The 27,038-nt window shown below is 36.2% G+C and overlaps 1 protein-coding gene across 1 annotated transcript; it reads left to right on the top strand.

Moving 5' to 3' along the window:
• Positions 1-24,731: 24,731 nt before the first annotated feature.
• On the top strand, positions 24,732-26,009 carry LOC144707845 (phosphoserine aminotransferase 1, chloroplastic-like). The gene has a single exon (XM_078581095.1). It carries the CDS (start codon positions 24,732-24,734, stop codon positions 26,007-26,009), a length of 1,278 nt encoding a protein of 425 aa, XP_078437221.1.
• Positions 26,010-27,038: the final 1,029 nt, after the last annotated feature.

Genomic DNA, 27,038 nt, shown 5'->3' with positions numbered 1-27,038 from the left:
GGATCTCAAAAACTTAATAGCTTTCATTCAGCCCATATGTACAGAAACTAAGTTCAATGATGAATTTGACAAGGATCCATGATTCTATTTATAGATTTGAGGGCATGGATGGAACGAATGGGAGAAGGCAAAGTGATGTCGGACGTCATCAATGGCGTCATCCAACAGGTAATTCACTAGGAGATGTAACTACATGATGACGTGACTCCTAGGTGGATGTACGTGCAGGCCCCAACTCGTGAGAAAATTTGTTGGGCTTCGAGATTCGAGTGGATGGCCGAGGATGATGATGATGACCCTTTGACTCTCGTCGGAGTGACGATGGCGATAACGACGTAGAACTCAATTAATTTCGTTGACGCTCGCACGTAACGGACGGGCTCAACCCGTACCAAGAGTTCACTCAATTCATAATTTTCTCAATAAATTCTCTCACCTAAATTAACCCAAGCTCAGTGGAGTGCAGCTGAAAAGTATACTAAAAGATGTAATGTAACGAACGAGCAGGGAGACGATGTACCTCGTCGGCAGTGGTGTTCGTTGTCGTTATCTTCATCGGTGCATGGGTCAATGCAGGCCGATAGGCTGAGACGTGCCACGGATGGACACGGCTTGGCTCGACTGGCAGCGGCATCACGGCGCAGGAGCTATAGTCGGAGCAGAGGTGATGATGAAGAGAGAGAGAGAGAGAGAGAAGGGGGAGGCACGGCAGCACGGACAGTCTGATCTTGGCTTGACGGGCACGACCCGTCAGAGTGAGTCGGCGCGTCAGCGTGGGGAAGACAAGGTCTGCGGTACGGAGTGCAGCCGGGTGCTCTGTAGTGGCGGCGGCGGTGGCTTTGAACGAGTGCAGTGTAGGGGGTGCGGGTAGCGCGGCTGGCAGCACAACAGATGCTTCAACAACAGCACACGTCCGAACACTTAGTGGGCATCATGACTTTGTGATCCTGGGCGTAGCAAAACCACTAGGGTATTGTTCGATGGCACAGAATGCGGACGGAGGATAGTCGTGCACCAGCATTGCACAAATGTTTATGCTTGTGCATTGTTCATGAAGATTACGGCCATCACGATCATGTTAGGGTCCTAGCCTCGGTCGTTCAAAGACCCAACACCACGTCGGTTAATCATTGAGTGATTCACACACCCAGTCTTGAGAAAAAGCGACAAACGGCCTCGTGCAGCAATGACGGACGTGCAATGGGGGGTCGTAGACTGAGACAGGGGCACATGATCACGTGGACAACCGGGTCGTCATCGTAGTACGTGCTCGATGCATGCGGGTGTTGCTAGGCAAGTATACACCATGCTAGGGCCCGAGGATTCCGTTTGTACCCAAGCCGTCTACGAACGCAGGGCAGCGTGAAAACAATCGGTGGCGCAATGGCACGGGGGGCCCCACGATGCGGGGGATCATCCTTAGGACCACAAAGGCTGGTCGACGGTGGTGCAAAGGGTTCACCCCCCTTCTTTTCACTAGGGTTACACCGGTTTTCGAAGGCGTGGAGAGACGAAGCCTTCTCTAGCCCGACGGGGAATGCGTGATCAACAAATTGAACTCCAACCTAGGTTCATATATGCGGTGATCTGGCCGAGTGCAGTACCGGTGTGTATGGCCCACCAAGACTCTTCTCCCTACCCTCCTCCTTCTTCCTCCTCTTCCTCTCCTTCTCCTTCTTCTTCTACTTCCTCTTGGTGAGGCCTGGACATGGAGTAACTGCCAAACACAGAAATCCAGATCTGAGTTGTGACGTGCCCATCATAGCCTTATATAGGGTCATGATGGGCCCATTACAAACAGTTCACACAAGGGATCCAACAAGGGACCCCTTTTACAACACTTAAAATAAAACAAAGAGGAAATTTTAAAACGAGTCAGAATAAAACGAAGGATAAAACACGACAATACGGATGAGTCACGATGAGTACGGTCAATTCGTCATGAAGAATATGAAACATGAATTGGAGAAAATAAAATGGAAAACTAAAACACAAGCATGTGCGCAGACGTGCTTTACCTGGGGTATTTAAACCCAGGCATCTTCACGGACGCTTTGGCGTGCCGGTCGGGCAGAACACAGACTGGTGGTGATGCTGATGATGGCGAGGGCAGCTCCGATGACGTATCCTGAAGGTCATTTGGGTGCGCTCCATCACAAAGTGACCCTCAAGATTTTACCTCAATCCACCTAGATCATTACATATCAAGCATTGAAAGTGGAGCAATCTTGGCGGTCGATTTTTCTCTCTCGTTATCATCAATGCAAACACTTTCTCATTTTCCATTGGTAGTTCAAAGTCCCAAAAGATTCCTCATTTTTCTGTTGGTGAAATATCTGTGTTCTACAAATGAAAAGTCCAAGAGTGCCAAGTGTGCCTGTGGAAGAAAATGATACCAGAAAAAGACATTTAAATATCATTATTTTATCCTTGCAACGTGGTGTCTCATTCCTGCATCCCATATCCTCCATATTTATCATTATTTTTCTATAAAGTGGCACTTTGACTCGTTATCTGCATACGAAAAGACAAAAGAGATTCTGATGATTGTGTGATGTTACAATACATTTCGGTGCACCCGGTAAGCATTATTTGTTCTTTCAACCAATTACGGGGTACATGTGCCTGCTACATGTGCCCTGCAACTTTATACTTTTGAGTTTTATATTTTTTATCAATATTTGAATTTCATTTATTGTAATTTAAATCCCACCTTTCTTTTAGAGCTAGTTGCCTACTGTCCTCAAGATATCTGACCTGGATTTTTTGAAATCCCCAACCCAAATTTATTGCCCTCAAGGAAAAACACTTGGAAAAAGGGAATACACTAGATATCAAATAAAAAATGGTGATGAGTTTGATATCCTTAGCCCCCTTAGCTTTGTTGGATGTGTGAGTCCTCCACCTTCTCGCATGTTGCTCTTTCCCTGCCCACTTAGCATATATCAATGATTTTCTAGTGTTAATCACAAGTATTTGACAGATAATTTGTGTTCAAGATAATATGTATGCAAGATAATATATGTTCAGTAAACTGTGTACTCTAAAAGACATCTATTCAAGATGATACGAAATATAGGTCATTACATTTCATATTTATATATAATCTGTTATTCAATAGCCTTTTTTATTTTCTCTTCAATCTTCAACTTCCTCTCCTTTTCTTCCAAATCTTTCTCACAGCTTTGCTTCTCAATCTCCTCTATCTTCTCTCTATATATATACATGAAATTTCCATTTCCTCCAAGACCTATGACACTTAATAATGGAAATGTGCACCTTTTGATGATTCAAGCCTCATGTATTTGCCTCTTCTATTGTATGTTGAATGTTCCTTCTTTCTCTTCTTCTTTGACCTTCCAGTTTCCTCTCAATCAACCTGAAATCAGTACACAATGAAAATAGGAAACTAGAAATACCAGGAATGGAGAATAAATCCTTGACTCTTCCTCTTCCCTTAGTTGCCTTGTGAGAGATGATCACAATTGGAGAAAAAGCTTAAAGGCCTGCTCTATCTTTCTTTGGAGATGTTGCTTGCATAGAGAGTGCTTAAATAGAGACTTTTAAACTTCAAAAAATGGGGCTAAAAAGAAAGTAAGGTTCTTCCTCTTTAAAAAAGAGTAGATTGCAGCATTAAATGCACACAACTTTTGAATTAAAGTGAGAAAACTTACGTTTCTTGCCCTTTTGCTTTCTCCTACATGGAATGTAATTTTTGGGACTGATAGAGAATCTCTTAACCCCATAAAGAGGTATCACATGGCCCTGGTGAAGAAGAAAATAAATATTATAAAAGAAGGACCGGGTAGTATGGTCAACCGTTAATTTGTAGACGTTTGTCTAATGTGTATGACCTAAAATTTTGAATACCTTTCATAAAATTACGATGTAAAATTTTCTAGAAAGCTTATTTAAATTAACACAAGCTTTATTTTGAAAATTTCCATTTATTTGATATTCATCCAATAATAAAAATTCTATAATTAATTCATAAATGGGTTGACTAAAAAATGAGTTACATAAATTTAATGAAATTTGATCTGCCTCAATATGCTACATATCTATTCATGTACTTATCTAATTAAATTAATTGGATTCTTAATTCATATTACAGAAACTTATATTTCAGAAACAAAAAATTATTCGATGTATTTGCTCTTGTCGAGAATATTTAATTAAATTACTCAAGGTTACCCATAAATAGAAGCCATATCTTACTCAATATTTTAGATTGACCAAACAAATTTCACCTAATCTAGAAATTTTGGATCTAGCCACACATGATATATATAGTTCAACGTCTGAATTTGGAGTTGAGATTTGTTGGTCTGATCGATTGGCCTGAATCGCTAAGTTCACTATGTCTGGGCATTCCATGAGCATAGGTGATGTGTGAATGTATGAAATGGTTTTGAATTTCCAACTCATCCAAAAAATCTCTTGACATGATTTCAACTGTTTATGAAAATATAAGTTTCATTGGTTGATAGAGTTTCATGTGTTTCCCAAATTACATGTAGACTTCATAAGATAAATTAGTCAAAGGCCACACATTGACTTGAAGTTAATGGCCTTGAATCTTCAATCTCCCCCTTTTTAATGAATTTAAAAATGTCCCCACATGCATTGGTGTATTGAATTATTTGTCCCCCCTCTGTGATCCCTCTAAATATGAGCTCTTACTAGAGAATAGCCTTCCCTTAAGGTAAACATCTGATGCTGATGATGTTACTACTCATCGGAGATAGTCAATAGGGGAGAGATACAATAGGTGGATGGGAATGTGTGAGATAGAAAGCTGGGGTAATCTACGAAAAAAATAAAAATAAATATTAGAATAAATTCATCGTTAAGCATCAGAGGACACAAAAATAATGCAATTATGGTCCAAAAAGTAAAACAACAATATATTGTCTATATGACCTAAGCAATGAGATAATCACAAGTGGATTGTGAAACACAGATACATATCAGTTTGAAAACCCTAAAGATCCATGAAAATGAAAAAGGATGTGATGAGCGTGAGTGGATTCCTTGGTGTCTCAGTTTTATAGGATCTGTCAAAGGGATTAGGAACATCATGTGTGATCTCTTATATTTTAAGAAACTGAGTGAAAATATCAGAATAAAACTATGGATGGGAAGTCATCACAAATTGCTAGCATGGGTCATCCCTAGCTCTTTTCTTATAATAGGAAATCTATCTTCATTTAGAGGTTTAGTGAAAATGTCTGGAATTTGTTTATAAGTCTTAATAAAGTAAAGATCAACATCACAATTAATGATATGATCATTAATGAAGTGATACTTCATGTTAGTATGCATGCCAGAATGCATAATGGATGTTTTGGCCAAATTAATGGCACTTTTATTTTGACACATAATAATTATTCAAGTTAGTGAGTGTGACCACGTAATCTTTTAAATGTTGTTTCACCCAAAGGGTTTGACTAAAACACCTTTACTGATAAGATCTTTCATACAGATGGAAATTAAATAATATTTTACATTTTAAATACTTGATCTTATCTAAGTAATATTCTCCTTCTTAACATTAATATGATTTCCAAAAATGGTTTGACCATAAAAATTTTCATTTCCCTGCCTTCACTACATTGGCCAAAGAGAGGGTTACTTAAGTGTTAAAGAAGAGTGAAACATTATGTGATATGAATGTATATTAGAGACTATTATCTTGAGGCCATAGTGAATGGAAATTTTTTCTACCCATGATATATAAATAAATTTACAAATATAAAATCTGCATTCTATGATGGGTGAAAGTCAAAAAAGACATATTTATTAAAGGTCTTAGCTGGGTACATATGCATCAAAACATATCCCAGCTCAACTAGAAATTAGGGTTGAATACATAGTTTAAGGCTTCTAGTTTATACAACAATATTTGTGATTTTCGTACGAGCATAGAGTAAGGGTCGAATCTGCAGGGAGCAAGTATCAAAATATGTGAATTTTTATATTTGATTTCTATTTTTTATTATTTTGATATTGATTTAAGGGGATAAATCTAATTTAATGAAATAAAACTAGTGAAAAGCAAACTTAATAATTTTAGGAAGTTCATAAAATATTAATCCAATTTAACCTAATTTAATCATATTTTATTGAATAATTTTGAGAATTCTAATGTGACTTTACAGTAAAAAAATACTGATTTATGCTAATTATAAATTACCTTAGCAAACACTTTGGAAGTGTCAGGTGATGGTAACCAGATATGGATATGAGTGGAATGGAGTGGAGTGAACGAAAGACTTACTGTGCTGATTACAACTGAGATGACAGAAGATACGCGACAACAAGCGACGGAGTGGGGGCGAGTGATGATGATTTTACCATTGCTCTTTGCGACAGATATGGAGACGAATATGCACCAATGAGAAGCAGAGTTGAAGGTGGTGTGCACGAGAGTGGAAACCTAGGCTATCAGCCATTATAGCCTAGGAAAAAAGACAAAGGCGTAACCAGAATAAGATGAAGATCATACTAATCTCATCGTCACATGCCCAACGCGCTGAGTGGTGCTTTTCTTCAGGTGTCTTGTTATGAATGTCGCTCCTTCAATCCTTCACTGTTGGAGAATAAGAAAAGATCCAAACGAGATTTTAAATGAGCAAAACACTTCGCCAATCGTAATTAGGAACAAAATCCAAGGACATATTTTTTACAATGATGGGAGGGTGTTCTATTTATAGATCCAAGAAGGTGGATGGATAGAGGAGGGAAATGTGGAACTACCCTTAAAATTTCAGCCCGAAAATCCTTGTGGGTAATTAGATATCATTGTTTCAATTTGGAGTGACCTGAGATATCCAATTTCTCTCTCTAATTTTCTATCTCCTCCAAATTGTATTGTGAATTGCCAGCCTGGCACTAACTTCGAGGAGTAGAAAAAGTAAATTAATTTATTAAAATATGTAAATAAATTCAAATCTGTATTTTTTGAATTATAAACTATTTTATTTATGAATTTAAATTCAAAAATTTTCATAGAAATATTAGAATATAATAAACCCCTCTAACTATTTAAATATATCTAATTAGATATTTTCTGATTTGTGAAAGTATTTCATTTATGAAACTGATGTCAGAAAATTAAATTAAAATACCATAAAATAAAAATGAAAATTCATTATAAAAGTGGAATAGATCATTTTGAACTCTAATAATATGGATTTATGATAATTCAAGGAGACTAAACATGTTAAGTAAATATTATTACTATGAAAATTAGCATGTTATTTGTGATAATCAATCCCAGGCGATGCATGACATTATGGACCTTGTTATGGAGTCACTGAATATAAAAATCCAAAAAAGAAAAAAAATCATTCATATTTTATATTCCTTTTACTCTTTGGACCCTTGATAATTTTATTTTAATTCAAATTTGTTTGTTTTATTTTGTTTATAACTATCATCTAAGTATCTGAAGCTTTCAGTTGGGAAATGAATGAATTGGCGGAGAGAATCAACTTCTTTGAGTTCCATGTTTTGAAATTAGTAATATAGTTTAATCTCCAATTTTACATGAACTTCAAACATTCTTGGATATATTTCACATTGCTTAATTTTTTCCAAAGCTGAAAAACTGTACTTCCCTTTAGAATTTCTCACTCTAATCCTTCAACTTTTTGACTATGCATTCAAATACAAACATTCACAATCTGTTTAAATGTTAAATCAATATAATGTCAATATTCTAATTGTTGCCTTTTTGTATTAATATCAAATATTCCTTAAATTTAGCTCCTAAAATTTTTTACATTATTAATTAAAATTTCACATTTGACAAAAACTTATGTCAAATAAGCATGAGGTTTATATTGATGCAATATCATTATAGGTTTCTTAATCTCCTAATGTTGGTACACTTTAGAAAAAAATATCCAATCTTATGGATTTTATTATAAATCCATGTTTTGTTAATAATTAGGTATATCGTAGCTTAAATTCTATCTTGTCTCCTAAATAGTCTATATTATGAAGTGAGGAAGTTGAAATTAATTTCTTGTGACTTTTAATTGAAAATTTCATCATAAGTTTTACTATGACACAAAAGTTCCTATATTAGAGAATTATATCGTATTATCAATAAAGAGAAATGAAGCATGGAAAACTTCACCTTCCCAATTTATGTTGTGAAATAATATATCAATTACTTCATTAATATTTTTTATTAAGTTAAATTTTTTCTTTACAATAAAATACGAAGGAAAATAATATTTTAAGCTATACCCTGTAACAGATAATTTATCCCAGATTTTTGGGGATCTTGAAGAGGAAACTTTATGAGGAAATTGCATTTATTTTACAAGGCTTTTGATCAATCAGAAACTTTGTGAAAATGAAATGATTAGATGAATGGAAAAACTTTAACTAAAAAGTTTTGAATTTTAAGTCGTTACCAGCGCCCAACATTATCTCCCTCATTTAATGCAATTAATTTCTTTCTCTGTAGATAAATTGTTCAGAAAAGACCTTGCAGTATCTCACCTATTACAAGCCCTATTATTTTGATAGTTCTGCACCTCCTTATGAATATATTACCAACCACGAGTTAATAAGAAAGATCATCTCCTAAAGCGCTTGATAGATTTCACAAGTTTTTGTTCCACACATCCTTTTCCCACGGAAAAAGGAATCCATAGAATCAGGAATCCTTCTTCAGCATGAAATTTTTTTGGAGTTAATTGAGAAATAAATATATATTTTTAAAAAAAAGTATTAACCAACTCAGAAAGACTAGATCTTGAAGCTTATTTCAGACCATTATATATTTTTGAATTAATAGGTCAGATCGTAATGAAAAGCCAAATATGTAGGATATAGAATAGTATATTTTGTGAATTGTTTGAATACGTACAGATCTATTTATTGAATTTATGTTGAACTTACATAGTTTTGAATACATACATAATTCTTTGAGAAATCAAGAAATCAGAAACCAAGAAAGATTGAACCCTTAGTTCTCAAAATTTATTTATTGAATTTATGTTGAACTTTCATAGTTTTCCAACACAAACCCCCATATTAAGTATCAAGAGTCATGTAATTTTTCTGGTGGCTGTATAGATACACCAAGAACAATGTCATCTTTCAAAATAAACATCAACATACCAGATTATTCATTCTCTTGAGGTCAATATTGATTTCAATAATTCAGTAAGTATCAAGAATGTGTTATCGGTTGACATTGAAAGACAGAGAGAGATAGATGTTTCACGAGATAAAAACAGAATTAAAAAAGATAAGAACAAACATTAAAGTTTGAGGGATATGATATTCACAAATAAGACACTATTTTTAACATCTTTTCAATCAATGTTATACGTTTATTTTCACTAAAATGATCATAAATGCATAATATTTAATCTTTAAATAATTTCTTAGATTTTTAGAATGAAATTCTAATTTTCGAACTGATTTTTCATATTTCTATAAATTTTTATAAGCCTGTATGTATTATTTGGATTTCATAGTCCTTAAATTTTATAAGTCTGAATCATCTTGAGATTTTAGTCCTAATCCAATTAGTATATTGATTTATTCATTCAAAATCTTATTTGGGTTTTTTCTTGACTTTTGAGAGTGATATTCTAATCAAGACTCATGAAGAGAAGGAACAAGTCTGTCCATTGCACATGTGAACACAAGGTTAGCATAATATTCGTCTTTTTCAGACTCATCTTTGTCCTTTTATTAAGTTATCTTTGTTAGAAATAAGCTCTGTTTTCACCGTCCTGCATACTACCATTGACTCGGCTATTTTCCAGAACATATATGCCTCCATCTTATTTGCCACCAGTGATGTGGAACGTGTATTACTTACTAAGCTTCATCACTTGCAGACACGTATATGCCATAATCTCTGTTTTAGTTCATGACGGTAAAATCAGTTTGGTCCACTCACCAACATTTCATATGTTTACCTCAATTCCCTCGTCACCTGGTGCTCCTGAAGTGATGGTTGATATATTTTATTTAAAGTTAATTATTATTTATCATGAGAAAATTCATTTAAATTAGTCTATCAAACTTAGATAAATTTGGTTCAATATGATTACTATTTGTCATCTTAATGTTATAATTAATTTTTTATTAAATTAGCTTTCAATTATAAATATAAATAATATATCTTAAAAATAGAAATAAAACTTAAAATTCATTTATTCATACTTTCTCCATGGAGGTTTGAGCCTTTCTCTCTCTATTTTCATGAGGAAAATGATAAATATTGTTGCATAAAAATTATTTGTGTTGAATAAAAACTCAAGAGTAGTTAATGAAATTCTTAGGACATCAATTTTTCAGAACGGTCACTAACAGTATGATTTCCAGATGGATTAAAACCAGAAGTAAATACAATAATTTCTAAGTCTCATTGATTTAGCTTTAGATAAGTAATAATTGAAGTATTGAATTCAAAATATAATCAGTATGTAAAATAAATTCTTGAAAAGGGATTGTATCTGTAATGCATGTCGTAAGGCAATTTTCATAAGATAAGAGGAATTTGGAGACGTTAGGGCTATAAAATGTTTATGAGATAAAGAAAGAGATTAACCTCAATAAAAAATTTTAAAAAATGTAGAATGGTAAATGGCATTAAATGACAGAGATAAAGAATAATATCCCCTTTAATCTAGAATTAATAATTATGATTTGGAATTTATTTCAAAAGGATAATAAATAGAGCCGACACTAACAGTTTCTCAATAAATAGACATCTATAAATTCATGAAAAAGGATCCTGGAACTGTGAAATTACTTTATTAATATATTATATGTTATTAACATTATTTTTTTAGTTAAGTTCTATAACATTATGTATTTATTTGGATATAAATATCTAAGATGTGTAAGTACATACATACCATAAGAGTTCATTTGTCAAATGATATGTTATTGACCTAAATATTTTAACAAGGAGATATGACATGTTTTTATACATCTTAAGCAAAATTTGAGTTGAACTTCAGATTTGAGCCACCCACCTTATTGTCAAGTATCAGTTGTCTCAAGACACTTGAAAATATCTGATATTAGCATAATTCAACACATTTTATAATTCCATATTTGAATCCATATGAAGTTATAGACTCTTTATGGCATGATTTACCTCATTTCATCTGACTTCAAACCCATTCACTGAGGGTCTCCTTGGCTTTAGCCAGATTGAATAAATATATTTAGTCATAGAATAAACTGTAAGAAAATTAAAATGTATAATTAATGTGTTCCAATAGACTTTCGTGTACATGTTTTGTAGATATAATTATTTGGTAGTAAAATCCTCTCATCATGACTATTCTAGTCCAACTAATTCAAAATCCATATAAAATTTTACAGTTATTAAATTTATAATATAGCATGGATAATTATTTACCACAATAATATCATTCAATTTCACTTCACCAAGCATAATTTGTTTTATGATTTCACAGTAAAAATGTATCAATCACTATTTTTTTCCTAAATTAATATTAAAAATGAAATAATAAGGATTCTTTTATTAAAAATATTTATGATAATAGGGCTACTTGTATTTTGATATTAGTTTTTAGATTTGAAATATAGTAATAGAAACTTGATTTTCCAAGTTTTGTAATTCTAGATTAGAATATATCAAGAAAAAACCATTTATCAAATTTTAGATTTGAGATAGACCGATCATGATTCAATATAGGATAGCCAATTCTTACTCTATTAATAGATTATTTTTGGTTGCGTTTTATGTTTTAAATAGGGTAATGAAGATTCATGATATAATAGCAGGTTCAAAATCTATCCATCATAGTTCATTTTTATATTTTTGGGTTTGAAAATAAACTTTAAATACATTTCAGTAAAGTCATTAAAAATAAAGGACTGCCATCAATTTCACACTTGGTTTGAGCTTTGGACTTGTGATAACATTCATGATTAATAGGTTAATATGTCAATATTTAGATGTTTATTTACATTAACTTTATTATATATGTGTGTTATCAAGCCTATAATAATTAAATATATTTTTTTGAATGATGTTTTGAAATTTATGAAATTTAATGTTTTGGTTTTACATTGTGTTCTTAAAAAAGCAATTTGAATCAAAATATGAATTTTCCTGAACTTATTGCCATTATATTCATGATGAAATGATTTTTCTAATTTAGAAAATATATTTTTATGTTTTTTGAACTTGAGTTGTATATGAATTTCTTAATGTATTATGGGTTATAGAGATTTCTTCACCATGTGTTTACACTCTATTCATAGAGTGGCAAACAATCATTTATGATCCTTAATTATTGGCATCAACCGATCTTTGAAAACATGCCAATATGGAATTTTGGTCAGAAATCACATAATGGCCAATCATTGACTTGTTAGCGATTGGATTAAAAAAGACTAGATGTTTATCATAAATGTGATGCAAACACCAATAATTACTGAAATTTAATATTCAATATTTTACTATACTTCTTTAATTTATGAAAAGTCAATAGTGGTGGTGTCAATCCTATGTGCCACAAGTACATGAGTGTGCCACTTATAAATGTGTGCACCATGTGTACATGTGGCATTCACATGTCTTTAAAGCATTATGTTTGAATGAAAAGTGTGTGGACAGGACATGCTGACTCATCACCCCATCAAATATGTCTTTTTTTATTTTTATTATTTCTCACACACCATTATTCTTTTTGTCTTTTTCCTACAGGGACACGTGGTAGAAGCAGAGCTATTGATAGAGGTTGATGCAGGAGAATATGAGTCAATCATTAGATTAAGTGTCAGCTAAAGAAAAAAACTGGTTGAGCATGAGAGAGTTATATTTTAGAACAATGTCAAGGCTCAGATTGGTTCCAATTGTCACCATGTTCTGTTTCTTTTCACTATACAACATATATGTGAGAGAGACAGAGCGTATGGTAAAAACAATTTCCCTATTCCAATTCTCTTTTTTCATAAAAGTCACAAAAGGGTGATAACACCCTAAATTTGGTTTTTATTTCATGCTATTAGCACAATTTTATGCATTTAAAGAGCTTAAAATGGGGTTGTTATCATGTATTTACATAAATTTAATGTTTTCAAATGATTCCTTATTTTTCCCTAAATTTTTGTTAATTATTATGAATTTTAAGGGATTTATTTGAGCTTGAATTAATTATTTTTGAATGAAAAAGGCAATTTTAATATTTAATTTTGAGAATTATCAGTACGGGGATGAATCAGTGAATTTTCTAGAATTTTCTAGAATTTTTTAGGATGTTATTGGATTTTTCTGAGATTTATTTGAGGAAGAAATACATTTTTATTAAGAAAAAAGATATATTTATAAGAAAAGAATGAGTACTAAGATTATTTTTGAACTTTGAAGGGCTTTTCATAAATTTTCGTTGCAATGATGCCCTCAAAAACAGCTCTCAGTCGTGGTTGCAGGCGTAAAGATGTCATTTAAATTTTTCTAGGGTTTTATTGCAAATGATTTAATATTTGTTTTAATGTTTTAGGAAAAAAAGCAGAGGGGAGAGAGTGCGCAAAGGGCATATACACAATTACCTGTGGGCGGCGTCATACGGCAATTCCAGCTTTTAGGAAGGATCTTTTTACAAAAGTGCAGGGAAGTTTTCGACCGACCGACGTGGCCTCATCGTGGCCGTCGGATGAGAATCCAATGGCGCTTGATGAGGACCAGCGGTGGGAGGTAAGTTCACCGCCGGCACGACGCGTACAATGCGCGTGTATGGGTGGTGACGTGGCGAATTATGAATGGAGAGAGTGAAGAAGAAACACACACGTAAGTGCGTATCAAAAAGCATTCTAATCGCGATGTTTGAAAATTTTCTTTGTTTTTTATTTTTGCCAAGGGGGTACGTGGCGCAACGAGGATGCACTCGCCTGGAGAAGTTGAAAAGTCACCAGCCAATCAGAGGATGACACCTCAGCGCGCAGTTTAAAAATTATAAATGAATGGATTTAAATCCAATGGCTAATATTTGTTTAAGTTCATTTATTCATAAATTTTGATCCAGAAGTCTGATTCAGACGATTTTTTATGGATTTGCTCGTATTGATCCCCTCTTTCTATCTAGATGTTGGATCATTGAGATCAAGCCTACATTTACATATAAAAATTAATTACTAATTAGTGCTAAAATGGTAATTTTTACTATTTTACCTAGGTATAAAAGCCGAATTTTGAGAGGAGGGGGTCATTCTTGATGGTTCTCTATCACAGCTGCAAGACAGAGAGGAGCCCCAGCTTGGATCAACCTGTTTGGTACCTTTCCCTTCATTGTATTTAAAGTTTTGTGCATTTTGGATGAAGTTAGTTTAATTTCTTGATTGTTCTTCTTGATTCTGGTCTAAACCTCTAAATCGCTTGGCTTGAGTGGCATGTACAACCTCTGATTAGATTGAGAGGAGTAATTGAGAGATTTAACCGAGCGTTCAAGTGCATTTAAAAACAAAAATATATAAAAAAACTTTAAATTCTAGGGTATTAAAATTTCTTTTTTCATTATTATCTAATAGTGTAGCTAGTTCTGAATTATCAAACCTACAAAAACCAACCAAATCAGAATTTCCTTCTAAATCCCTCTAATTGAATTCCTTGATCCTTTCATTTGGATCAATTAATCCAACTTAGAGCTCCCTTCTTCTACTCTTCCCATCTCTTCTACCTCCCTCTATAAATTCCTTGTCTAATTAGATTGATTTGATCTTCATTGAGGATCAAATTAATCATAATTATCGAAAAATCATCGAATTGAACTCCTTACTAGCCTCCCTTGGATGATACCTCTACTCATCATTGTACATCTTTAGTGAGGTTTTATAAATTTTATTGGATAAGCTAAAATTGACAACGACAAGGGTTTAAAATTGCATAAAATTTACCCCTATTTTTGGCTTATTAGAGGGATGTGCCTTTTGTAGATTGTTAGAATGGGACTTACAAAACTGACATTGGCATCTTAGATTTTAAATTTCATAAAAAAATGCTCAATATTTTTTCAATACGACAAAATAAGTTAATTTTCAAAACATGAACATAACATACTATAAATAAATAAAATATGAAGATAACATAAGTTAATAATATGGCTTTTGTGATAATAAGTTGCTTTTCAAAAAGAATATTATTAGCTAAAAAGTGATTAATAAATTAATAATGGATAAATATAACTAGATGGATAAGCCCAGTAATCAACATATGACAAATTAATAATGGGTAAGTTTAACCAGATGGATAAGCCTGATAAGCCTAAAATTGATGTGTAATTATGTCATTGTTTGGGCTTTTAGACATGCAATAAAATTTGGGGAATTAGACGATTTAACCTAGAGAGAGAAAGTAGAAGAATTTGGGGAAAAGTGAAATTCAACCCTAATCTAAAAATCTAAAAATGCAGAATTGATCCAAATCTATGTAGAACTAAAGAGTAAAAGTCAGATCGTGAATCAAAATGCAATACTAATTTTATTTCAAGAATAAGTTCAAAAATCAAATTAGAAACTTACAATTTTCAATGACGAACCAAGATCCGTAGACTTCCAAAGCAACTCATGTGTCCTTCCTCCCAAATCCTTGGGGAGAGCTTCAAAAAGTGAATTTCTCTTTCTTCCCGTCCTCTATTTAACAATCCAACCGAATGGGTAGTGAGGGGGTAAAGAAAAACATGCCCTCAAAATTTCAGCTCAATCGGACGAATAGATCTCAAGATATTGTCATTTTACTGAGGATTAATCTTAGCCATTGGATTAATTTTATCTCTCCTCCAATTAGGTAAAAATGGCATTTTCTGATTTGCCGATGCCTTTTTTCTTGTTTTTGCTGCCCTCAGATCACATTCTGACACGTATTTGAGTGCTTCCACAGTGCGCAATCATTGGAGAATGACACTTCATTTACGGGGAGGAGAATGTGCCACGTCGCCTGTTTTTTAAAAAAAATCATAAAAGACGAAATAGCTTTTTGTTAGACATTATTACATGCACTTTTTGACTGCGGCGTGCATTTAATGCACATGAAGAATCGATTGTGGTTGTAATAAACACAATAATTCTTTTCTTTTTTTTGAATGCACGTGTGTCAATTGCCGCGTGCAATCAATGCACGCGGCTAACCAACTGCACATACGAGGAATGTTTGTGCGTCATAAATGCACACGGAGATTGATTCTCCTTGTGCATTTATTGCATGAAAAAATTAATATGAAGAAAACAAAAACATACCTTTTCCTCACCGACCGCGCCGTTCCTTTTGACACAATCATTCGCTCATTATGGCATCGCACATTGCGATGCCATAATGAGCCAAAAATGCTATCTCTCTCCCTCTTATTATTAAAAAAGTATGCATCCACTTTTTTGCCCGAATTTCGGGCGAATGACGTGGATGCTACGTGATATATATAAATAAATAAAAATATATTTTATAAAATTCTTTCTAAAATGCCAAATAAATAAATATGTATTATTTAAATATGTAAAATCATTTCTTGACTAAATATTGGTCAGAAAATTATAAAAAAATGGAAAAATTCCAGAAAAATAGTAAAACCCTTACCAACATTTAACCAAGAATTCTAAGCCCTGTAAAAAATATTTATTCAATGAAAAAAGGTCAAATACCATGTAAAAAAAATACTAAAAATTCAAAATAATAATAAAATCAAGGTGTAAGTTATTTATCTCCATTTATATATGATAACATGCAAATATGGCCATTAAAACACATAAATGTAATGCAATATTCATCAATTAAACATGATAATTTGCAAGTTATCAAAGCCCAATAATCAACATATGAAAAATTAATAATGGATAAATTTAACCAGATGGATAAGCCCAGTCATCAACATATGACATATAATAACACACATTTTTAGTAGCCTAATTTGACCATATTTACATGTTTATTTGCATTCAAATGACTATATATGTGTGTTATCAAGCTTAAAAGGAGAGCTCACCCTCTCGCCTGATATTTCGACCTGTCGTGCACCTAAACGTTGACACCTGTGAAAGTCGATGGGGTGGACTGTGCACACTCCAAGCATCACACTCGCTACGAGCGCTTCACATACTCATGCTGGCACGAGTGCTCTTCTCATGGCCTTTACTAGATATCACTCATGTACCTTTTTCCTTTACTGCACCATGGGCGTGGGCGAGTAAGGTCTGTGTGTAACTAGGACATGTACGCCTACTCCATGCCTATCGACTCTTATAAATACTACATTTAATAAATAAACACCTCTGGGTGGCATCCAAAGCACGGATGGATCGATCTTCGGGAACAACCTTAGGGTTGGCCATACCCAACACCATGTTTTCGCCAGTAAAAAAAAGCTTAAAATGATTAAATTATTTGAAAATAATATTTTCACTTTTATTCATTTTTTTCACTTTTTGGGATTTTTATGACAACATTTTCTGTAAGAAAATATTTTTATGAGTCAAAATATGGTTTTCCCTGAAAATTTTGACATTATATCCATAAAGATATGGTTTTTCTTAGTCTTAGTGTATAGATATACACACAAGTTCAATCCTTCAAATACTTTGCTAAATCGTCCAAGTGTCGGCCAATTCCTTCAAAATTTGGCACAGATTCATCAGAAATAAAAAAATTAACATTAAATTCAATAAGGGTTGGTTCACAATGCCCAAAACATGCATAAAGTGATGTTTGTATGAAATTCATAAGTATTAAAATACTCTAGTTACTATCATAATAAATATTAAAATAATCTAGTTAATAGCATAATAAATTTAATATTTGGATGTGTAGATGTATATAAATGCATAAAACTGTAGAAAAAATTATGACATTGACATCACCATTGTAAGAGGAAGACAATGCAATGAAGTTCTTGGGCAAGGAACTAGAATATCGAAGAAGTAGCTCTCTAATGATTTACCTAGCATATCAATACTAATTTGGATGACCAATTAGGTTTTGATAGTTGGCCAAACTCAAATAATCCTAGGAGTGTCAAATCTATGAGGCATTACAGATACTCAAGAGCTGATGATGATAAGGTTCCACGAAGATTTGTCACACTCCTTTGTATCTTTTATAGGAAGAGTTATATTTTATCACCTCATGGACTAATGACTGAATCAATTGATTGGGTTACATCAATATATGAATAATTAATTTTGAATTTAATATATTTCATGAATAAGGTTGGAAAAAATTTAATTGGAATGTTTAAGTCATTAAATAGACTGATATGTGGCCCTATTGGGTTACATGTATAATATTTTTATGTTGGAGAAGATACTCTAAGTTTGGGGACTTTATAATTTCTTTTCAGAGATGGAAACTTTTATAAAAGTTTACTATGGACCTCATTCAATTCTCCCAGAGATCTTAAATAGATGAAACACCTAATTTTTATACCCATGCAAGTCATACTTAATTGCCCCTCTCCTTGTCTTTTTTTTTGCTGAAGTGTTGCTTCTAGTGAGAGTAGATGGTGTGAAAATACATTTAGTTTTAGAGAGGCACAGCTTGCGGGAATGACAAGAAGATACAATGTTTTGAAGATTGTGTGAATATGCCTAGAGGAGGGACATTTAAATGGACTAAAGAGACTCATTTGAGGAACTGTATGATAACAAAAGCTTTTCAACATTGAGTGACATGATAAGTTATAATTTTCATATTCTTTCTTGATTTAATGATGTGTAATTTATTTTTGGGTTTGACCGCTAAATATACCCTAAGTCATTTCATGAGTCTTATATGGATGAAAGATTATACATTTTACGATAACTAATGATGTTATCGTTGGGTTCTAGAGACCTAAATCTGGATGAAGAAATCAAAAAAATATGCAGCAAAAGACTTTTCCAAAATTGCACGAAATCTCAAAAATCATGAAATGATGTACCTATGCATGGATCAGATCCATGATTTCTTGAATCCCAGAGCGAGACAAGTCAAACTGCAAGTGTGCAGCCTCTAGACGTATCCACGTGGTCTCGCCACATAGGATCTCCTCGTTCTCGTTGACGAGCCTCGTTTTACCTCCATCATCATCATTACGCCGTTCTGATCACATCGGGCATGGAGAGGATGTGTGGGGAGAGTAGAGAAGAAGGGGAAAGGCCCCTGAACAATTCTGACCTAGGTGAATTTTGTTTAAGGTCTTCCCCTATTTATAATATGTGGGTATTTTTTGAAAAAACCTCTAAAACTTAAGTATATCTTTTGACGTCCAAAAGACCATTTGTGTGTGTCTCTAGGCCCATGTATCAGTCTAGATAATGACTCCAGCAGCCCAATAACCTTTATTTAACTTAAAAATTAATTAACTATATCAACATATAGATTAATTAATGTCTAATCGATTTAACCCAATCGATAAGTTGAGTCTCCAACACGTGGGGTGCCAAGCTACACCTCCTGTTCTAGAAGATACAAAGGAGTGTGTATCAACTCACTCATGGAACATGTACATCATCAGTTACCGTGTACGTATAGTCCCTCATCCACGTGACACTCCTTGGATGACTTAGGGTACGGTCAACTGTCTAACCCTAATCAGTCATCCAAGTTAGTATTGATGCATTTAGAAATCATCGGAGAACTTTTCTCTAATATTTCATTGCCTTGGCCAAGAACTTCATGACATCATCTTCCTTGAGCTGTCACCTCTTATACCGAGGGTGGACGATCCCATCTTGACCACTCAATCATCTTCGGGAACTTCTGGATGCACTCGAACTAAGACCGTTTAGAATCCCATGATTAGAGACTCGTTGGCCATAGTCAAAGTACAATCGTCCATCCACAAGACGTCTTTGGTGTCTCAGGTCTAAGGACCACTTACACAACTGTGACGTGAATCAATCTGATTGACAGTTCAGTATAATACCATTAAGGGATTTGTACAGATCAATTCAGTGAACTCTTTCCATTAAAGAGCACCCACTATCTATCCTTAGTGTCTCCACACTAATGGCTATGAGACCAGCCATACTCATCATATGAGTAAGGCTAGATAGTGTTATTCTATCCTGGTACTTCGATGTCCTTCTTGTGCATCATTTGAATAAGAATGTTTAGAATACATGCTTAAAGACTAGTGATCTACGTATAACGATCTCATCATAATTCACTAAGTTTGTCATGTATTAATGGACTTCATTATAAGTATCACACGTGCACTATAATGAATATGTTATATTAATGAACATCAAACGAGATGTGAAATTTGTGATTGGCTTGTCAGCCACATATACTTCCATTAGTTATATTCTCATGAAAGAGTTGGCATACTCCTCCATACCTTTCATAGAACAAGGAGTATTTGGCCTCCGATAAGCTGGAAATTTCACCAACTGATTGGATTAAATTGATCCATGATCAATTAATTTATGCTTTCCATATAGCTACTTTATAAAGGCTTACTAATAATGGTTATTGGGTTATTATAGTTATTAATTGAACTTGTAAATGGATCTAGAGGGTATTTATTAGACATTAGAGTCATACATAAGATATTTATTATACATTGAAAGCTGCATTTAATTTGCAAGAATTTTTTTGAAAAGTGCATTATTAAATATAAAAGGAGGAAATTTCATTTCAGAGATACCCATGCAAACCTCACTTGGGTAACCCTTTTCCTTTCTCTCTCTTAAAGAGCGCCCCTTCTTTTTTGTAAGAATCACATGTTCAGGAGATCAACTCAAATATTTTGAGGCATCTTTTGTGAAGACAGTAAAGACTTTCTGTGTACGAAGAGCTGTGAGAATATGTCTCATGGCCAAATATCTAAACACTATCAAAGGGACTCAATAGAGGAACCCATGGATTTTGGATTTTATTGTTTGCAAGGTGATAGAAGCATCAATGTATTTTTAATATTAGAGCATAAAGTCTGAGTTTTATTAGTTATATTTCACTATGTTAACCAATTTTGGATGGATGATGAAGCCTAAGTAACCCAAGAATAGCTGACAGGACTTTGTAAAACATATAAATAAAGGTTTAAAAATCCTAAGTAGTTATTCGACAGAGCGATTATATCACTTGAATTGTGATAATAAAACTTTGAATGTAAATAAAACAGTACCAGATAGGGGATAATGAATCAGCACTTCTATTTTGAAAATTCACTTATAATGCAGATTAATGTAGTATGATAACTTTATTTTCACCTATAAAATATATAAATAAATAAATTATACTTTGGGAAATATTACAATGGTTAAAAATTTAGTGTTTGGTATGATATAACTTATCGACTTTATGAACTTGTGATAAGCATGCATTTGTCATTGTATACATGCATTAAAATGACTTATTTTAGATGATAAATTATGACAGAAACATCCAATTATGCGTAAATTAACATGACATGTCAAATTTATGAAATGAATTATTTTAATTGAGATACACATCATTGTATGCATATTAATCTGTTAATTTTGGTAAACTAACCCCATTTGACTTCTGAAGTCAAATGGTTCATTTTCACTCTTTTAATGAGAAGTTGGTTGCAAGGGATAGGGAAATTGCTGCAGTACGGGCGCAACAACGATACCGACAAAGAACCGGACACACCTTGCACTTCGGAGCATAACCAATCAGGGTATTCAGTATCCAAGATAGAGATGAAGCATAAATAACCGCAAAATGTCCTACCATGGAGGGTGTAGAAAGATAGAAATGTGGGGTTAAAGTGATGTTTAATGAGAAGATACAGCAACTCTATTAAAAAGGGGTGAAATTAGATCATCTGATTGGACGCTTAGAGTGTGTCATGCTGAAGACTCGTGGACCATCTACAGGCTGATTAGCAGTGGAAGAAGGGATACGGTCGCGCCCACTTAGAGCGCGACCCGTGTTCCATTCTCGGTGGATCAGCAGTCCATCTACAGGTCGATTAGCAGTGGTAGAAGGGATACGGCCGATTAGCAGCACTTAGGCAGTCCATCTACAGGCCGATTATCAGTGGTAGAAGGGATACTTAGAGCGCGACCCGTGTTCCATTCTCGGTGGATCAGGAGATCCACCAATCAACAGCTGACATTAACCCTAATAGGCCTCTTAAGTATCCATTATCGTTTCTCTTTGGGTTGTCTTTTGTTCGCTTCTCTTTAGCAGGTGACCAGAAGGTGAAGGAAATTCGAAGGCCCATTCTCTGCATTGATTGATGTTGGAGAGTGTTGTGGAAGCGAAAACAGCTGAAGGATTATGATCGTGGCAAACCAAGCATCACCCTGCCTAGGATAGGCTTCAATTGGGATTTGTGCGAAGGTTTGGATTTGGGTTCTCTCTGTAATCTCTTCCATGGATAATGTAAGTTCTGTTTTACAGTTCAATGAAGTAGATTGTGTTCCTCAGTGTTTTACAATTCAATCTCAACTTTAATCAACCCCAATTGTTTTTCTACTACTTCTACTGGACCAAATCTCGTCCAACTTCAATTCATATCTACACTAATAGTAGTCATTAAACAATCATACTCCCTTACTATCATATCTTTCTAAAGTTCACCAATTCTCCTATACGAACCTAACACCCCTTATTTTATAACCGTTAGAATTCATCTCATTTCCATTTCTTTTTCCTTTAATCATCCCTTCCCAAAACTCCTAGGTGTGGCACTTGATACATCTAGTACTGTATTAAACTTATCTCACATTCTATACCCTCTTCTAAACTTCTATAATTCTTCATCTCTCATCTAAAATCACATTCTTATAATCATAGTTATTTCTCTCTCATCCAAATTGAATCACCTAATCTAATTACCTAGGCTCCCTGAGGATCGACCCTTTCTTATTTACTATACTAATGGAGGTTCATAAATTTATTGCATGACGCTCGAATCACAACAACTCCATACTTAAACTATGTAAAAGTCGAGTTCATCAACTTGGAGATTGAGTCTTTTGATGATTTTACCATCGGTTTTATTCCTAGGTTAACAAGCCTTTCAATTCCATTAAGTCTATTAGATTAAACGATGAACACTATGTACAGTTCTTTTGCCATTCATCAGTGTCTAATTATTTTTTGAAATTATCATCAACAAAGTAAGCATTATATGGTTTTTTTTCTGATGCTAGGTAACATGATACATAATCATCTTCCACATTTTCGGAGAAATTGAACTAAAAAGGAAATTTGGTTAGTCAGTTACTGCGTCCAAGTTCTACTATGAAATGGAGGGGACATGGAGGGGAAAGGGAAGTGAACTTGTAGAAGTTGATCACAGACTAGGAGCAAGGAGTTCTAGAGGGGTGGCATCCTAAAAGCTATTTCCGGTGCAATACAGATGGGAAATTTCTGACGTAAGGTACCTTGACGGATTCAAGGACGATTTGTCTATACCCTAAAATTACTCTTCGTCTAGATGGGCTGACTGTACACTCTGGACAAAGCAGCTCACCCTTTGTGACACGTAGCTGAAACCCAGACGTGCCTTCCTCCCTCTCGTCCACAATAATAAAAATAAATAACAATACTTACCAGAATTCCTTGTGGACGTAGATTATCGTCACCTCTTTTTGATCTAGAACGCCCAAGTCCCAGGTTCAGCCCCCAACTCCATCCCATTCAACCAATGGGCGGCCCGCAGGTTTGAGAGGAATAGATCTAGAGAGAGAGAGATAGAGAGAGATAGAGAAAGAGATACAGAGAGAGATATAGAAATCGAGAAACAGAGAGAAAGAGAGTGATAGATTGAGATATAGAAACAAAGAGAGAGATATAGAGATCAAGAAAGAGAGAGAGAGAGAGAGTGTGTGTGTGTGTGTAAATGATATATAGAGATAGAGATCGAGAAAGAGAGATAGAGAAATAGAGTGAGGAGAAAAAAAGAGAGAGAAAGAAATAGAGAGAGAGAGAAATAGAGAGAGGAGAGAAAAGGAGAGATAGAGAGAGAGCGAGAGAGAGAGATAGAGAAATAGAGAGAGAGAGAGAGACAAATAGAGAGAGATATGGAGAAATAGAGAGAGAGAGAGAGAGACAAATAGAGAGAGATATAGAGAAATAGAGAGAGAGAGAGAGAGAGAAATAGACAGATACATAGAGAAATAGAGAGAGAGAGAGAGAAATAGACAGATATATAGAGAAATGGAGAGAGAGAGAGAGAAATAGACAGATATATAGAGAAATAGAGAGAGATATAGAGAAATTGAGAGAGATATGGAGAAATCGAGAGATAGATAGAGAAATAGAGAGATGAGAGAGAGAGAGCATGAGAGAGAGATAGAAAAATAGAGAGGGAGAGAGAGGAGACAGAACAAGAGAGAGAGATAGAGAAATAGAGAGAGAGACGAGAGAGAGCAAAAGAGAGAGAGATAGAGACGAGAGAGAGCAAAAGAGAGAGAGATAGAGAAATAGAGAGAGAGACGAGAGAGAGCAAAAGAGAGAGAGATAGAGAAATATAGAGAGAGACGAGAGAGAGCAAGAGAGAGAGAGAGAGAAATAGAGAGAGGGACGAGAGAGAGAGAGCAAGAGAGAGAGATATAGAGAAATAGAGAGAGAGACGAGAGGGAGCAAGAGAGAGAGATAGAGAGAGAGAGATGGAGAAATAGATAGAGAGAGAGAGAGAGAGGGAAAGAGACAGAGAGAGAGCCAGGGCGTAACATGGGAAGATTCCGGCTATAAAAGAATCGCTTAGGTGGGAACGTTAAGATCTGTCTAAAGTTCAACTCCCCCTTCCTCTCCACCTTACCGAAGAATGTTGGCCACATCGTCCTCACCAACCTTCGTTTCTCTTCGTCTCCGCCGCGGCAGCTCCACCGTCGACGCGCCCTTCCCCGCCGCCACTTACCGGCGGCGGCGGCAGCGGCCAATCTCCTGCTCCACCGACCTCTCATCGCCGGCGGCGCCGCCCGCCCACGACCGCACCTTCAGCTTCGCGGCGGGCCCGGCGAGCCTCCCTCAGCGAGTGGCCCTCAAAGCCCAAACAGAGCTCGCCAACTGCGCCGGCGTCGCCGCCGGCAGCGCCGCCGAGAAGGTGGCGCGCCGCAAACACGACCTGGCCGCGGCCATCGCGCGCGCCGAGTCCGCGCTCCGCCGGCTCATGCACATCCCCACCGACTACGCCGTCCTCTTCCTGCCAGGTGGCGTGACCTCCTTCTTCCACGCGGTGCCCCTCAACCTCTGCTCGTCCACGTCGGACGCCGCCGCCTACGTGGTAACCGGGACCTGGAGCGAGCGAGCCTACGAGGCGGCCGCCCCGCACTGCCGAGCCACCGTGGCGTGGACAGGTCAGCCCTACGGGTTCGACCGGCTGCCCGCCCCGGCGGAGCTCCGGCCGAGCCCGGGCGCGCGGTTCGTCCACGTGTGCGCCGACGAGCCCGTCCAGGGGCTGGAGTTCAAGCGCGAGTATCCTGCTCCGGCGGGGCAGGAGACCGTGCTGGTGGCGGACATGTCGGCCAACTTCTGCTCGAAGCCGGTGGACGTGGAGAAGTTCGGGATGATCTACGCGGGCGCGCAGGCGAGCGTCGGGCCGGCGGGGCTGACCGTGGCGGTGGTGCGACGCGGGCTGCTGGGCGGCGCGCAGGCGGGCACGCCGGCCATGCTGGACTTGGCCGCGCACGCCGCCGGCGCCGCCACGCTCTGCAACTCGCCGTCGCCGGCCGCCATCTACCTCTGCGCGCTCGTCTTCGAGGACCTGCTCGACCGCGGAGGGCTCGAGGCGGTGCAGCGGCGGAACCAGGCCAAGGCCGACGTCATCTACGACGTCATCGACGGCAGCGGCGGCTTCTACGTCTGCCACGTGGCGGATCGCGACGCCAGGTCCGCCATGAACGCGCCCTTCGTCCTCGCCCGAAGAGACCTCGAGAAGAAGTTCGTCGCCGAGGCCCACCTCGCCGGCATCGCCGATCTCAGCGCGCACGGCGGCGCTGTGGCGGTCGCCGTCGGCGCGCCGCCGGGCGTCGCCGGGGCTCAGCGGCTCGCCGCGTTCATGAAGGAATTCCAGGCCCGCCACCAGCGGCCCGCCGAGGCGTGAATATACTATTTGAACCAGTGAAGATTATCCATGTCTGGTGATCTCTTCTGTGTGACTCCACCGTTTGTTGTCTACCTAGATTATCCGCGTCTGTGAGTCACTTAGGTGTGACTCCACCGTTTGTGCCCGTTCAACCATAGAAGATTGCATATAACATTTATTTGTTCCCAATCGTCGAGCTCTCCCTAGAGTCAAAAGGGACTAAGAGAAAATTCAAATTGATGTAAGTTACGAGACACCAAGGCAAATGGCCATTTTGAGATTGAAAGAATGATCCACCCCGCTTTCACTCTCTCATTGGCAAAGTCACAAAATATTTCTATTTGTTCATTATATAAAAATTAACAAAAGAGTTCAGAGTTAAAATAAAAATTAGTTGTTCAGTAAATTAAATAAAAATTATTTCTATTCGTGCGGAATGAATTAATGAGTTTGTTATTTTTTTTTTGATAAAATGAGTTGGTTATCAAAATTAGAAAAAATAAAGGAATTTAAAAAATATTACATAATCGTATACATTTTTATATAAATTAATAAATAATAAATTATTTCGACAGCTTAGGGGAAGATTAATCTGAAATTTAGTTGACCATCTTGATTGGTAGACTTTGCAGACTCGTCATCAGCTCAGTTGATTCAATGAACCTACTCTGTCTAGGTGATCTTAGAACAAGATCTCCAATTGACCAGGTTATTCAAACAAGCATTAAACTGATGGGTTTGGGTTGAGGGGCTTTCAAGGTTTTTTAATTGAGAAAAACATGGGAGGAGGAATGATCAACCCCAGGGTCATGCTCGTGGACCGATGCGGTAGTGTCGTGGATGGCACTCAGGACTATTTTATATTTGTTAAAGTTTATTGTTTGCAAGAGTTTGTAGGTGTGGAGTGGAAATACCCCAACTTATATGTAGACCCCACTTGTCCACGCCCACAACAAAAAGAAAAAAGATGCAGCTACCATACCTTAGCAGGTCACTAAGCAGGCCTCGGATGCCAAAAGTGGAGTCGCAATATCTAGAGGCATTGGT

This window comes from Wolffia australiana, chromosome 9 (assembly GCF_029677425.1).
Source record: "Wolffia australiana isolate 7733 chromosome 9, ASM2967742v1".
Lineage (NCBI taxonomy): Eukaryota > Viridiplantae > Streptophyta > Magnoliopsida > Alismatales > Araceae > Wolffia > Wolffia australiana.
This window is presented reverse-complemented; position numbering and strand designations above follow the sequence as displayed.

What these genes read in the sequence shown, in the direction of transcription:
- LOC144707845 (XM_078581095.1), top strand. Translation starts at nt 24,732, where the DNA reads ATGTTGGCCACATCGTCCTCACCAACCTTCGTTTCTCTTCGTCTCCGC.